General features: G+C 43.2%; 1 protein-coding gene across 1 annotated transcript; it reads left to right on the forward strand.

Annotated features, from left to right (window-relative positions):
• Positions 1–1,372: 1,372 nt before the first annotated feature.
• LOC114134965 (potassium channel subfamily K member 15-like) lies at positions 1,373–7,784 on the forward strand. The gene is made up of 3 exons (XM_028001867.1): positions 1,373–3,722; positions 4,474–4,591; positions 5,472–7,784. The coding sequence occupies exons 1-3, from the start codon at positions 3,440–3,442 to the stop codon at positions 6,268–6,270; spliced, it is 1,200 nt and encodes a 399-aa protein (XP_027857668.1). The 5' UTR covers positions 1,373–3,439; the 3' UTR covers positions 6,271–7,784.
• The last annotated feature ends 5,463 nt before the right edge of the window (positions 7,785–13,247 follow it).

The following is a 13,247-nucleotide window of genomic DNA, read 5'->3' on the forward strand; positions in this document are numbered from 1 at the left end:
ATCTACGAGACAAAGATATTTAGCCTCCACATGCTTTATGATCCTCATTACCGCCTGTCTTATCTCGCGCGCTGTCCCCAGGTGCTATCTATGTCAAGATAGCATCATGTTCACAGTAGGCCTCGCTGCCTCATTTCCCATAAAAAATGGCACACGGAGGGAAGAGCGTGGAGGCTTCAGTCAGTGAACATCCTGCTCTTAATGTCTTCCTGTGGAAGATAAAGGGCTGGTCGAACTCTGCCGCGGAGCAGAGAGATACCAGATAACGCAGCGTCATCGCTTCATCAATACAGCTGCAGGCTCTTTGTGGTTATAGCTTCAGCTATGCAGATCAAAAATCACCTGGCTACCTCTGGGTAAAAAAAACAAACAAAAAACACCACAACTTTAATGTGGGATTTTTGTTTTAGAGGGGCAGAATTATTGATTTGAGCTTTACATGACGTCATAATGTTAATCCCACATCAAAAACATACCTAGAGTGTTACTTTGAGTCTTTCATGCATGTTTAAGAACTCTTGTAATCTCCCACGGCAACGATTCAGCTGTGCAAAAACGCCTGGGTGGACCTAGCCCCGCCTTCAAGGCGTAGCTCCTCCTCGGAGCTGCAGTTTTCACACTTCTGCCTCAGAGAGCCTCTGTGCTAGATTTGTACCAAAACACATTTGAAGTTGGTTTACTTCGGCATGTTTTTGGAAATGTGAAATAAAAACGTGTCTGTTTTAGTTTGGTCAGCACCTGGTTGGCCTTGAAACTCTCCCCTGGATGCCATTTTGGTGTCTCTAGCTGTGCTTCCGTTGTACAATTTGACATTTGGAAAATAAATTTGCATAACCGAAATGTGCCAATTAAGAAAAAAAAAGTTTTTTGATAAAAAGCTTTGGATAAGGTGGCCATTTGGCCATATTGGAGCTGGTTTATTTCGCAAAACTGCATTGGTAGCACTTGTTTGTTTTTTTTCAAACTAGTCAAACGATCAGCAACCGGATGTTGCCACTGGCGCAAACCACGAAGAAGAAGTTGACAGGAAGTGATTGGAGGATGATGGGGCGGTAAGTTTTTTTAAATCACTTATCCCGGGAACAAGCTTATTGACATGTGACTTTAATTACGTCTCTTATTTAATGTAATCACCGCAATTGCGAAATTCTGTTTTTTTGACATTAGCCTAGAAAACTGACAAAGTTTTGCTTTTGTTTGTAATGAAAACGCAGATTCTGTTTAGTCGTTGAATCGTTAACACCGACCAGAAGCAAGTGAGGCCTGCGGTGCTTCAGGTGTTGTCCTGCTTCGGTGACCTGCGGGATAAATCGTTGAAGTGCTCTTAGAGAAATTTGGTTGGCCGGCTGCTCGAGGGTTCACCACAAATCTGTTTCTCTCCGTTAGCGGTTATTGTCTCTTTGTAACCCTTTCTGGACGGATCAAACCGATGTCAGCGACTGCTTCTCATCTATTTCTTTAGATTGTGTTGCTTTTTGAGACCTTTTAGCCTGCTTCATGTTGCTGTTGAAGTTATTTTTTATCCTTCTTATTTGATAACTTTGATAACCATAACGTTATTTTTGTCTGACAATCGGTAAAATTAAGTGTGAGAGCAAATAGTCTAACAAGAGGCAAATACTTTTACATTGTTCCGACAATTGAGTTGAGATCTATAAACAGTTTGGTTTCCCAACAGGACAATGATTTCAAACACACATGGATAAGGAAGGCTAGCATAAACTTTCTTGAATGGCCTGAACTTTGAACCTATTGAAAACTGATGAGGTATGCTTAAAAACTGAGTCACATCAGGAAACCTACCAGCTCATAGGAACTTTTACCCGATTGGACTGTTTTCCTAAAATAGACAAAGACGGTACAAGTGGAAGAACTTGCAGGATGGACCTACGGCACTTATTTCTGTGTGTCTTATTAGCATGGCGCAGAGGAAAACTCCCAACACTTGGAGCAGCCGAGAAGCCCCCATGGTTTCTCCTGATGTCCACACACTTGGCCCTGTGTGCTGGATTCCCGACATTAGGAATCCTGGATCGCTCCGTGGCTAAGTGCGCTTGAGAAAGGTCATCGTTGTGCCACCAGCCTCTGTGCCTCGTCGCTCAGTGGCAGCACTTTGGCTGAAAGCGGAGGCAACCGTCCCACATGAGTGCTTCATGAGGAGGGCCAAAGCTGCCCAGAAAGGGCAGCCGCTCCAGCTGCAGCTCTGCGAGGCAGACAGACACAACACACACACAGACACTTTGACACTTGTGTATTTAAGATCCCTCAAGGCAGGGTCACTGATTAACGGCCGCACTCGTGCTCTGAAATGTGTGCACGCATTGCTGCGCAAAGAGGAATAAACCATCTCTGTCTGGTTTTCATGAGTAGAGAAAACAATATTTTCTTCTTCTTTTTTGGGGGGGTGTGGGGTTAGCATTCCTCTGCTTAACAAACTGGTGAATGTTCGCAGTGGTTAAAGTAAGCTAATCTCTGATATGAAATGATGTTTTCACATCAGCAGCCGCTCACTTTAGGAGATTCCATAACACAGCAGAGGGGAGAAGTGACAAATGCTCTAGAAGAGCTAATGACCGGTGAGTAGATGCAGCTGGGAAGGGGAGCAGAGTGGCAGGCTGAGAGAAAGATGACAGATAAACATGACTAATACTAATACATGGTTCGTCGGTTTTGATGTGCTTGTTTTTGTGTTTGCGCCTTTATGACTGACTTTGTTATTTTAATGTCTGTGACACTTGCTTACAAAGGAGAGAACTAAAAAATAAAACCTCACACTGACATAATGAGAAACACAGAGGAAACGAGTGCAAAGCACAAACAATGTGAATAAATGAACTAACACGAGGGGAAAATACAAAATGGGGAGATATAAACAACAAATTAGGAGCGTAAATGTAAACGTAAAGTACAGATGGTGACACTGTGTCTTCATTTCCCCAGTAATTCAGAGTTATGCGCTATTTTGTGTTCATAAAATCCCACAAAATCTGCGACTCGTATGTAACAAAAAGTAAAAAATTTTTAAAAATCCAAGGTGTGTAAATACTTTTACAATACATTGTCTGTAGTGTCAGTCTTCGGCTTTTATGACACCACCTACACTATAGATTTAAAATATATATATATTTACAAATTTAACAAATAAAACAGTCTAATCCATTTATCCAATGTTTTATTTTCTTTTCTTAGTGTAAATGGGAAGACAACCGCGGCACACATCAGTGTTCCTGAAGAGGCTCAGTGAATGATGATAGTAGGCCAGACAAGCATCCTGTGAAGCTCAGAGGTGGTTGTCTGTCTGCCTGCCCTCTCCACCTGCTGTTGGAGCAAGTTTCACAGTTTGCAGTGCCTGCTCTTAATCCCCCCCCCCCCCAGCACTTGAACCCTGCAGGATGGAGCTCTCCCTCTGAGCACCATCATCCTCAGCAGCAGCAGCACGATGAAGGCGCAAAACGTCAGGACTCTCTTCCTCATCCTCTCCGTTGTTTTCTACCTGCTCGTCGGAGCCGCCGTGTTCGACGCGCTGGAGACGGAGAGCGAGAGCTCCCGGAAGAAGGCCCTGGAGCAGAAACTGGGCGAGCTGAAGAGAAAGTACGGCTTCCTGGAGGAGGACTACCGGGAGGTGGAGAGAGTCGTCCTGCAGTCGGAGCCGCACCGCGGCGGCAGGCAGTGGAAGTTCTCCGGCTCTTTTTACTTCGCCATCACGGTCGTCACCACGATAGGTAAGAACGCGGTTCCGGTTCTTTACGTCTCTGCGGCCGGTGAACACGACAACATGACTTTTGTTTTGAGGCGCACGATTTGTTGCAAAAGTTTCTGTGAAACAGTGGCGGTAGGCTACATAAAAAAATAAAAATAAAAAAAATCTCTTTTTATATTAGCTAAAGTTTTCTGAGGCACATAGCAGTTTTTTTTTGTGCTTTTACTGCAACCAGTAATAAACTACACGAAAGCTCAGTCAAGCATTTAATAGCTGAAAAATAACTCATTAATCAAATAACGAAAAGAAATAATCTACCTTCACGTCGACGAAACCGCTTTAAAACCCAAACAAGAAACAAAGAACTTCAACGAATGAACAAATTAAATAATAAAAAAAAAAGAAACATGCTTTCAAGAATATACTTTTAAACTTTGTAAAATAAAAAACTTTCAAGCCACATTCAGTCGAGATTTAGCGGATTAATCTTTATTGATGCCAAAAGTGATTGGACCATAACTTACGGTCCTTTTTTTTAAGCAACAAATTTTCTGTATTTATTTGTTATGTTACCAGCGCTGCAAAACCTGCCTGTCAGAAATGTAGGAATATCGCTTTAAAATGGATGGAAATTGGATGCCACGATGGATGTGAAGCAACAGAAACCAGAGACTGGATTAATCATTGGAATCCGATCTTGAGCCCCTCGCTATATCACCGTCAGCACCCGCGGCCGTAAGTGCTTAACCCGCAGTGCCTTTGTGACGTTTCAGGTTACGGCCACGTCGTTCCTCGCACCGACGCCGGCAAGACCTTCTGCATGTTCTACGCGGTCCTGGGAATCCCTCTGACTCTGGTCATGTTCCAGAGCCTGGGGGAGAGGATCAACACGCACCTGAGTGAAGTTGGCCCCCCCACCTTCTTCAAATTAGACAAAATTGGTGTCAATCAACTCGGCTACGTTTGTGCTGGTTTGTGCAGCAAAAATTTTCGTTTGTGCCGCTATCATTTTAAAGATATAAAGAAATGTTTTTAGAGGTCATCAAAGGTCAACCAGCCCCCCACCTTCTTCAAATCAGACGAAATGGGTGTCAATCAACTCGGCTACGTTTGTGCTGGTTTGTGCAGCAAAGATTTTCATTTGTGCTGCTATCATTTTAAAGATATTAAGAAATGTTTTAGAGGTCATCAAAGGTCAACCAGCCCTCTTAATATCTTTAAAATGATAGCTGCACAAATGAAAATCTTTGCTGCACAATCCAGCACAAATGTAGCCGAGTTGATTGACACCCATTTCGTCTGATTTGAAGAAGGTGGGGGGGCTGGTTGACCTTTTGACCTTTACCCTTTCCTTAATATCTTCAAAACCGAAGCAGCACAAACAAAAATTTTTGCTGCACAAACCAGCACAAACGTAGCCGAGTTGATTGACACCCATTTCGTCTGATTTGAAGAAGGTGGGGGGGCTGGTTGACCTTTTGACCTTTACCCTTTCCTTAATATCTTCAAAACCGAAGCAGCACAAACAAAAATTTTTGCTGCACAAACCAGCACAAACGTAGCCGAGTTGATTGACACCCATTTCGTCTGATTTGAAGAAGGTGGGGGGCTGGTTGACCTTTGATGACCTCTAAAAACATTTCTTTATATCTTTAAAATGATAGCGGCACAAACGAAAATTTTTGCTGCACAAACCAGCACAAACGTAGCCGAGTTGATTGACACCAATTTCGTCTAATTTGAAGAAGGTGGGGGGGCCAACTTCACTCAGGTTCAACACGCTGGTCCGCTGCCTCCTGCGCAGAGCCAAGCGGGGCCTGGGCCTCAGGGAGACCGAGGTCTCCATGGGGAACATGGTGCTGGTGGGGCTGCTGTCCTGCGTCGGCACCCTGTGCGTCGGGGCCGCCGCCTTCTCGCACTTCGAGGACTGGACCTTCTTCAACGCCTACTACTACTGCTTCGTCACGCTCACCACCATCGGCTTCGGGGACTTGGTCGCCCTGAAGAAGACGGACGCCCTGCAGAGGCGGCCGCCCTACGTGGCTTTTTGCTTCGCGTACATTCTGGTCGGACTGACGGTCACGGGAGCTTTCCTCAACCTGGTGGTGTTGAGATTTCTCACCGTGAGCTCTGACGCGAGGACCGCCGAGCGGGAGGACGAGCAACTTTTGAAGGAGGAGGACGAGTCGGATGCTGCGGACGGAGGAAGCGGCCGGTTCACTCTTCCGGTGGAGGAGGAGGATGGCGGCAGCTGCGTGAGTCTGGTCTCCTCTAATTCAGACGACCTCAGACTCATCGAACCGGAGCATTCCGAGCTTCCCAAACCCAACAGACTCGGGGATCTGATCTGCTGCTGGTGGTGCCGTGGGCTGGCGGTGTGCGGCAGCAGCTCTGACCTGCAGCAGGAACACACGGGCGGCCATAGCAACCCCGTGTTTTACACCTCCATCTCCTACAGGGTGGACCGGGTCTCCCGCAGCTCCCACGCTGCCTCACCACATGCCTCCCCCAGCCCCGTCGCTCTCTGCTGGGAGAGGAACTATCGTCGCAGCAGACGGAGGTCCCTCTGACACAGGAGCTTTTTGTGACAGATGAAACCATCAAAAGCTCAGACTTCCTTTGCTTTCAAGTGTAGCACTAAGTGACCTGAGAAATATTTTTCTACACTGAACAGTTTGAATGCTAAGACATGTGTGCCACTTCGAAGAGTTCTTTCTGCGTTTCTCTTTTCTTTTTATTTTTGTTAAACTTTTCAAATGATCATTTCATTTGCAAAAGAAAAACATAACTCGGCCTGGCCTGAAGTGAAAAAGCAATCGCTCCCCAATCCTACCATTAACTTAGTCTTTTACTTAATTTCTGAGAAACTTTGGTTGACTCTTTCCAGAAAACTTACATTCAAGCAGAGTTGGGGGGCTTCTATCATAAATAGTCTGCTTAGTGTCATGCTGCAACATTTCGGCTTTAAGTCCAGACTGGACAGATTTACTCCAAAACCTCTGTTTGACCTGCTAGTGTACTTTGGACCATGTCCCACAGCATAACCTAAACAGCTCAAGGTCAGAAATGAATGGCTTTGAATTTTCTTGTGGAATAGTGCAGAAATATCCTTTATTGTCACACAATGGGAAAATTCACAAAACAGACAAAAAAAGAGACTTTACAACATAAGAAAACAATACTGCACAGTTATTCAATTCAACATTGCACTCTACAACTGAGTAGGGTCATTTAAAAAAAAGTGTGCCAAATGTGCATTCATAGTGGAGCATTAAAAGGGCAGTAGCACAGTGAAGTAACTATGTTGCCTTCAGTTTTTATAAGAATGCTGTACATATCAGATGTGACCTAGAAGGAATTTGTAATTTAACACCTTGAAGTTGTGCCTGTCTCTTTAAAAACTCCTGCTCTTTCTGTAACTCCTCCTCTATTATATGGCTCCCCTCTTAACCCTCTTAACAACATTTTTACCAGCTCAGAAGCTTAGAAACTGCAGCTCAGAGGAGGAGAGCCGTCCTCGAAGGCGGGGCTAGGTCCACCCGGGCGTTTCGCACAGCTGAATGGTTGCCATGGGAGATTAAAGCATTTCTCAAACACGCATGAAGGGATCAAGGCAACGCTCCAGGTCTGTTTCTGATGAGAGAATAACGTAAAAGCACGATGTAATGCTCAAAAATGTTCATTTTGCACAATATTGCGCCTTTATAAACAACAACCAACTATTTACAAGAAATGGAAAAAGAGCAAATAATCACAGCGATGTAAACAGTTGTGGAGCTTGTTAGGAGGAGTGATGGTTCTGAAGGTAGTCTCTGGGAGGAAGGACCTAAGGTAGCGGTCCTCTTTGCACCAAGGAAGAAAAAGTTTGTGAAGGAGCTGTTGTCCAGGTGTAGTTTTAGGATTTTGTGCTGCACAGCAGAATTCTTGGTTTCTGATCCCTAAGCAGCCAAAAAAAACAACAACAAAACAAAAAAACAACAGATCATCATACTATTTACACCTCGCTCAACTCTCAGTATGTTTTTCTTTATTCTGAAATGCTGTCCATATTTCCCCCTTAATAAATGAAATCATCTTTTGAGAACTGTTTTTGTATTTGTTCAGCTTAACTTCGTCTGACATTGCAATTTCTTGGATGAAGTGAACCATCACGGCGCTGTACGGTATATCTTTTTGTCTTCGCTGCCCTGCTGCGTAATAAAAGGTACAGAATGTGTCATCAGGCTGCAGATGCTGCGCCACGCCTCGGTAAGTTGAAGTTATCTTTAAGAAAATCAGAGTCTTCAGACTCTCAGCAGTGCCGTCACTTGTGACCTTCAGTTCTTTCCAGTCAGTAATCATCACTGCTCTCTATTAGGAACATTCCCTCCGCTGCTCTGGCTGGTTCCCAAGGTAACGCCCTTAGCCCTGTTGCTCAATGTGGCAGAAACTGAGGACAGACAGACACACACACACACACACACTATGTATGTAGTTAGTGGTATTTTTCTGAAGTCACCATCCTGTCAAAACTGGGGCTTTCAGTTTAAACAAGAAACCAGTGCACCAACAAAGGATGGGAAAACAGGAAGTGACATCATAACGGCAACATTTGGAAACAAGTTCCCATTGATTTCCTATGTGTAAAATGTATAAAACTAAATTTGATCTTATTTTTATTGAAGCTAATAATGTAAGTGGGAAATTAATTGTATTTATTATGGAATATTAAAAACCTGTGAACTTTTTTATTTTTTTTTTACATTTTGTGACATTACAACCACAGTTTTACTGTAATTGCACGATGGACAAAAAAACATTCTGGAAAAAAGAAAATGTAAATGTATGTTTTATAGTAATAATAATAATAATAAATAATAATTCACTTTCAAATGAAACTTCGACGTTAATTATTTTACTCATGGAAATGATCTCTAGTCTGACAGGTGCAAACTTTTGGATGCTGTTGTTTTCCTTGTTCCAATTTCAACCACCAGAGGGCAGTATTGGTTAATTTAAACAACAACAACAAAACAGAACAGCTGACTTCTTTGAGGTTTCCTGGACACAATGTTGCTGTCAAGCTCAACCAAAACTCTGCTATAAGTACAACCTCGCGTCCTCTGCGCATGTGTTGCAGAGCCTGTTTGATGTCACGTCCCTTACAGCTGGGATGCTGTCATTTCTGTAAGTTCCTCTGTAGCTAAAAGTTGAAATTAGATCACAGCTTGTTGTGAGTGAGAATAGCTGTTCGGCTGTGTAGGCGCTTCAGTCAAGTACCCAGACGTGGATCAGCTTTCAGCACGATCAACTGAGAGGGGGAGAAAAACCCCCCAACAAAACAAAATAATACTTGAATCAGCAGAAGGAGCAATCTGTTGCATAAATACAAAAAATAAAAATAAAAAAATCTCCATCTCCAGAGTACCCTGTTGAATTTTCGTGGCTAGTGAAATTTTATTGCGGGTTTTATTTCTCTTTATTGTGCTATGATGTGTTGTGCAAACGGCAGCATTGATATAATGGCGTAACTTGAACGGAAGCGGGTGATTTAGTCTGAATCAACGCTTCGTGTGTTGTATACAATCTTGCACGTTCATTGTCTCATCCGTGACTGTTAAGAAGAGCCCACACCTCTGCTCGGGTGATTTTTATTAATCTTCTTTTACGGCTCCATCAGAGGCGGACGGTCCAGCAGTTTCATTACAAAAAATAAAATAAAAACTGCTGAATAATCCAGCGTGTTATGTGCAGATAATACACTTTACAAGTGGTGAGCTGCAGGTGGAGAGATGAGGGGGATTTTAAACTGTACATTTTTCTGATTCACAAGATTTCTCATAACGGAGCACGGCTGTGCTGAAATGTATCTTCCGCTTAAATGTGTTTCAACTCATTTTACGTCCATGTATTCCGTTTTTAAGACACTTTGCTTCTAGTGTTTCGGAAAATGCCTGCAGATCAACAGCTACGTGCAAATATTTTCAAACACATTCACATTATGTCACATTGCAACCCCAACACCTTTTCAGTGTTGTTTGTAAGGAATAATAATAATAATAAAAAGACTCAAAAGACATTTTTCTATTTGGATATTTAGACGATCCAGTTTACAAGATGTACTTGAATGCAACTGAAGGACATGTCACAACAGTCTCAGTGGGTTGTTGCATTTTAAGCACTATGCGACCCTTTGGACTGGTTGAGTGATCCAGGCAGCTGGATTTGGACTTTAGCTGAATGTCCTCCAGTACCAGCAATGCTTACATTCAGCTTGATGTTTCTTCAGGTGAATAGTTCAGCTACATACGTTTTCGCTGTTGAAAGATGCTTACACCCAGGGTTTCCCCCAGTGCATTATAAGCCTGGCGGGCCACCAGGATTTACTTGTGCCCCCACCATGTCTTCCAAAACCGTGTTATTATCCTTCCACTTGAAAATTACACATTTGCTTGTGTCGGTCTGTTGCATACATTCTAATAAAATAGTCGTGGCTGTGAAGGGACAAAATGCGATGAACCTTTTCCAGACACTGGATTCACCAGCTAATGTAAAATATCCACATTCACACACATCAATCCTTAATTCTCTTTCAAGAGACCAACACAAAGCAAACAGAAGCTTCCATTAACCCCGGCGTTCAGAGAGACGAGCGTCGAGCCCAATCATCAAAGCTGCATGTGTGTGTGAATCCTCAGCTGAACTTAAAAAGAGGTTCTGGACTGAGAGGCTAAATAATTCATTTTATTTTTAGATGTTTTTTTATTTATTTTTTTTCTTTGTGAACACATTCTGTTAAGTCATTACAGTTGCAACGCCGGTCTTTCATGTGCAGTCAAAAGGAAGGCCAGACTACAAGTTGCCGGTTCAAGCTGAGTGCAGCGCAGCTGATTTGAAAGGCAGAAATGCATCCCAGTCGCATCTGCATTTATGAATGAATAAATAAACGTAGCAAACGGCGCTAGGCGTGTTTTGATTACGGCGGAGTATGGCTGCTTGTGTACGTCCACGGAGCTTTCAGGAGGAGCTGTACCATCTATTCATGGTACATGTATTTGTAAGTAAACGTTGCAGCCGAGCTGGCAGTGAGGGTCTGGGCCCGGGGTTTTTGGGAGGCCAGCTGACTTCGTTGGGGGAAACAGGGTCTGATTGAAGGACGGGAATCCAGGAGTGTAGGGGTCCCCAGAACCAAGATGGACCTGGAATCCATCGGAAAACTTTTTTCTTTGTTTCCTGCTGGATGAAGTCCCCTTGCAGGTTGACGACACACATGCAAGAGGTACTTGGTGGAGGGCAAAAAGCTGCTCACCAATGATGACTACCATTGGTTTTAGCTGTTGAGTTATCTTAAATGTATGCGTGATACCAATGGATGAATACCATTGGTATCACGCATACATTTAAAATGTATGTGTGATATATAAAAGAAAAAGGGACGCAGTGCTTTGCTACTAATAGTCACCACTACAACAAATAGATAAGGTCAGAAAAAGGTTTTAACTAAGAAAAAAATAGCGAGGGAGAGGAAAGTAATTCAGTTGTGCTAGCTTGACTTTGATAACCATAACGTGTAGATGTGATGTGGAATTCTGTGTGTTTCGGTTCAGTAACAATATAAAACAAGGTGACCCACACAAAAACTCTGAGAAATCAACAACAGAGCAGGTGTTTAAATTAGCTCAACAACCACCACTGTCAGATTAGCTAATAGCGGTTGTATCTAATCTATTATCACTTATTAAGCATTTCCCACACAAAGAACAGAACATTCAGTCCGTTACAGTGTTACTTTTTTTAGTAGAGGTGTGCCGATCGATCCCTAGTTTTTAGGCTTTATGTTTATGTGCGATTATTGAGTGCTTTGTTTTGGTTGCTGAATCCTGATACATTAGTGGCGTTGTTGTCAGTCGCTATGGTAACGAGTCTGCGCAGGGGCGGAGCGTTTGGGAGGTTTGGCCCGGATGAGAGACAGAATATGACTTCCTTTTATCACGTCTGAAGGCGGGCCCTCTCCTGTTGAGTATGATTATATAGTATGGTGTCCCAGTCATTGTTGACTCATGGTTGCTAAAATATTTACAAGACCGACTGATTTTAGTGACATAGTGGGTGTAAAATATTAAATAAAAGGTTGTGCTACATGACTGGCTTTATTTACATTTAACTTTATGACATACAAAATTACAAGCGGATCCTCCATATTGTCTCCAAGTGTATTCTGGGTAAAGCTTGTCACCAGCCGTCCACCAGCGTCATCATCAGTCACTAGGCAACAGATGGCAAACTAGCTGGAGCATTTCTACGGTTAACATGAGTGGAGCTCCATGGAGCGGCAAAGTGAAAAGGATGGAAAAAAAGAGGGCAAGGAAAAGCCAAAAACTGGACGCATATTTTGTTCCTGTCTTGGAGATGAGCCGGACTTTTTTGTTGGCAGCGATTCAGACCCGCCAAAACTGCCAACCCAGCGAAGGAGCCGGACTGGTTACTCCTTCGCTGGAGTAACTAGCATGTGCATGTACACTGAAAGCTCCGTGTACGTCCACAGAGCATTCAGGAATATATGAGTTGTTTCCTAGAAAATGCTGCATCTGGAAAACAAGAAATATAAATATAGAGAGAAAGCATTTTACACGACTCACGGTGTCCATGATAAAAAGGCGGGAAAATAAAGACACGTGTCATCTTTAAGATGAATTAAATCAGTAAAAAAAAGAAAGAAAAAAAAGCCAGGATTAATTTGCAAATCAGTAAGACAACAGACATCAGTAGAGGTAAATTGGCGGGATAATTGCTCATTAACTTAAAATTTCAGTCAATTTGCACTTGGGTCGGAGTGAGAAGCCCGTTTTCATTCAACCCCTGTCGTCGTCTTCCATCATACAACGTGTCTGGCACGCCGCGTCTCCTTGACATTTCGTGTCAAAGGGATTACGCCGCTTGCCGAATTACAGTTTGAATTAAACCACAAATGAGACTTTGAGGCATCTGCTTGCGCGAGCGGGATACAGATCTGTGACGACGACGTTCACAGGGGCTGACAAGAGGGTAGAAAACAAATTGGGTGAATCGTTCCCATTGGGGCAAATGGCACATTTTTAAGCCCGTGCAACAAACGGCGGGTCTACCTCGGATCTTAATGTGGAGTGATGATTATTGATGCCCCACTGCAGCTAAGAGCGAGGGCTTTAGTGCTGTTGTGCTTTCATAGCATTTCGAGTTACTCTTCAGGGAGCGCTGCTTAAGAAATGTTTACAGCCCAGCGGCTCCGCTGATGAAATATTTTGGCTTATTGATAAATCGCTTTGGTCCAGACTGAAATCTCTCAACAAGTATTTGACTTTCTGTAAATAATGTTGTGATCTCCACTGGATTAAAAAAAAAATACTACTGCCTGGCTGAGATTGTGACTTTCTGAGCAACACCCCAACATGACTCCATTGAACCGCCATAGTTTGGGAATGAAAGATGATTTCTCCGTCTCTACTCGTAGTTAAAAACTGGAGCGGATACCAAAGGTGTCCAGAGAAAATATCTCCAGGAATTGGTAGTTCATCTCAGTCATACAATA

This window comes from Xiphophorus couchianus, chromosome 20, assembly GCF_001444195.1.
Source record: "Xiphophorus couchianus chromosome 20, X_couchianus-1.0, whole genome shotgun sequence".
In the NCBI taxonomy this organism is placed as follows: Eukaryota; Metazoa; Chordata; class Actinopteri; order Cyprinodontiformes; family Poeciliidae; genus Xiphophorus; species Xiphophorus couchianus.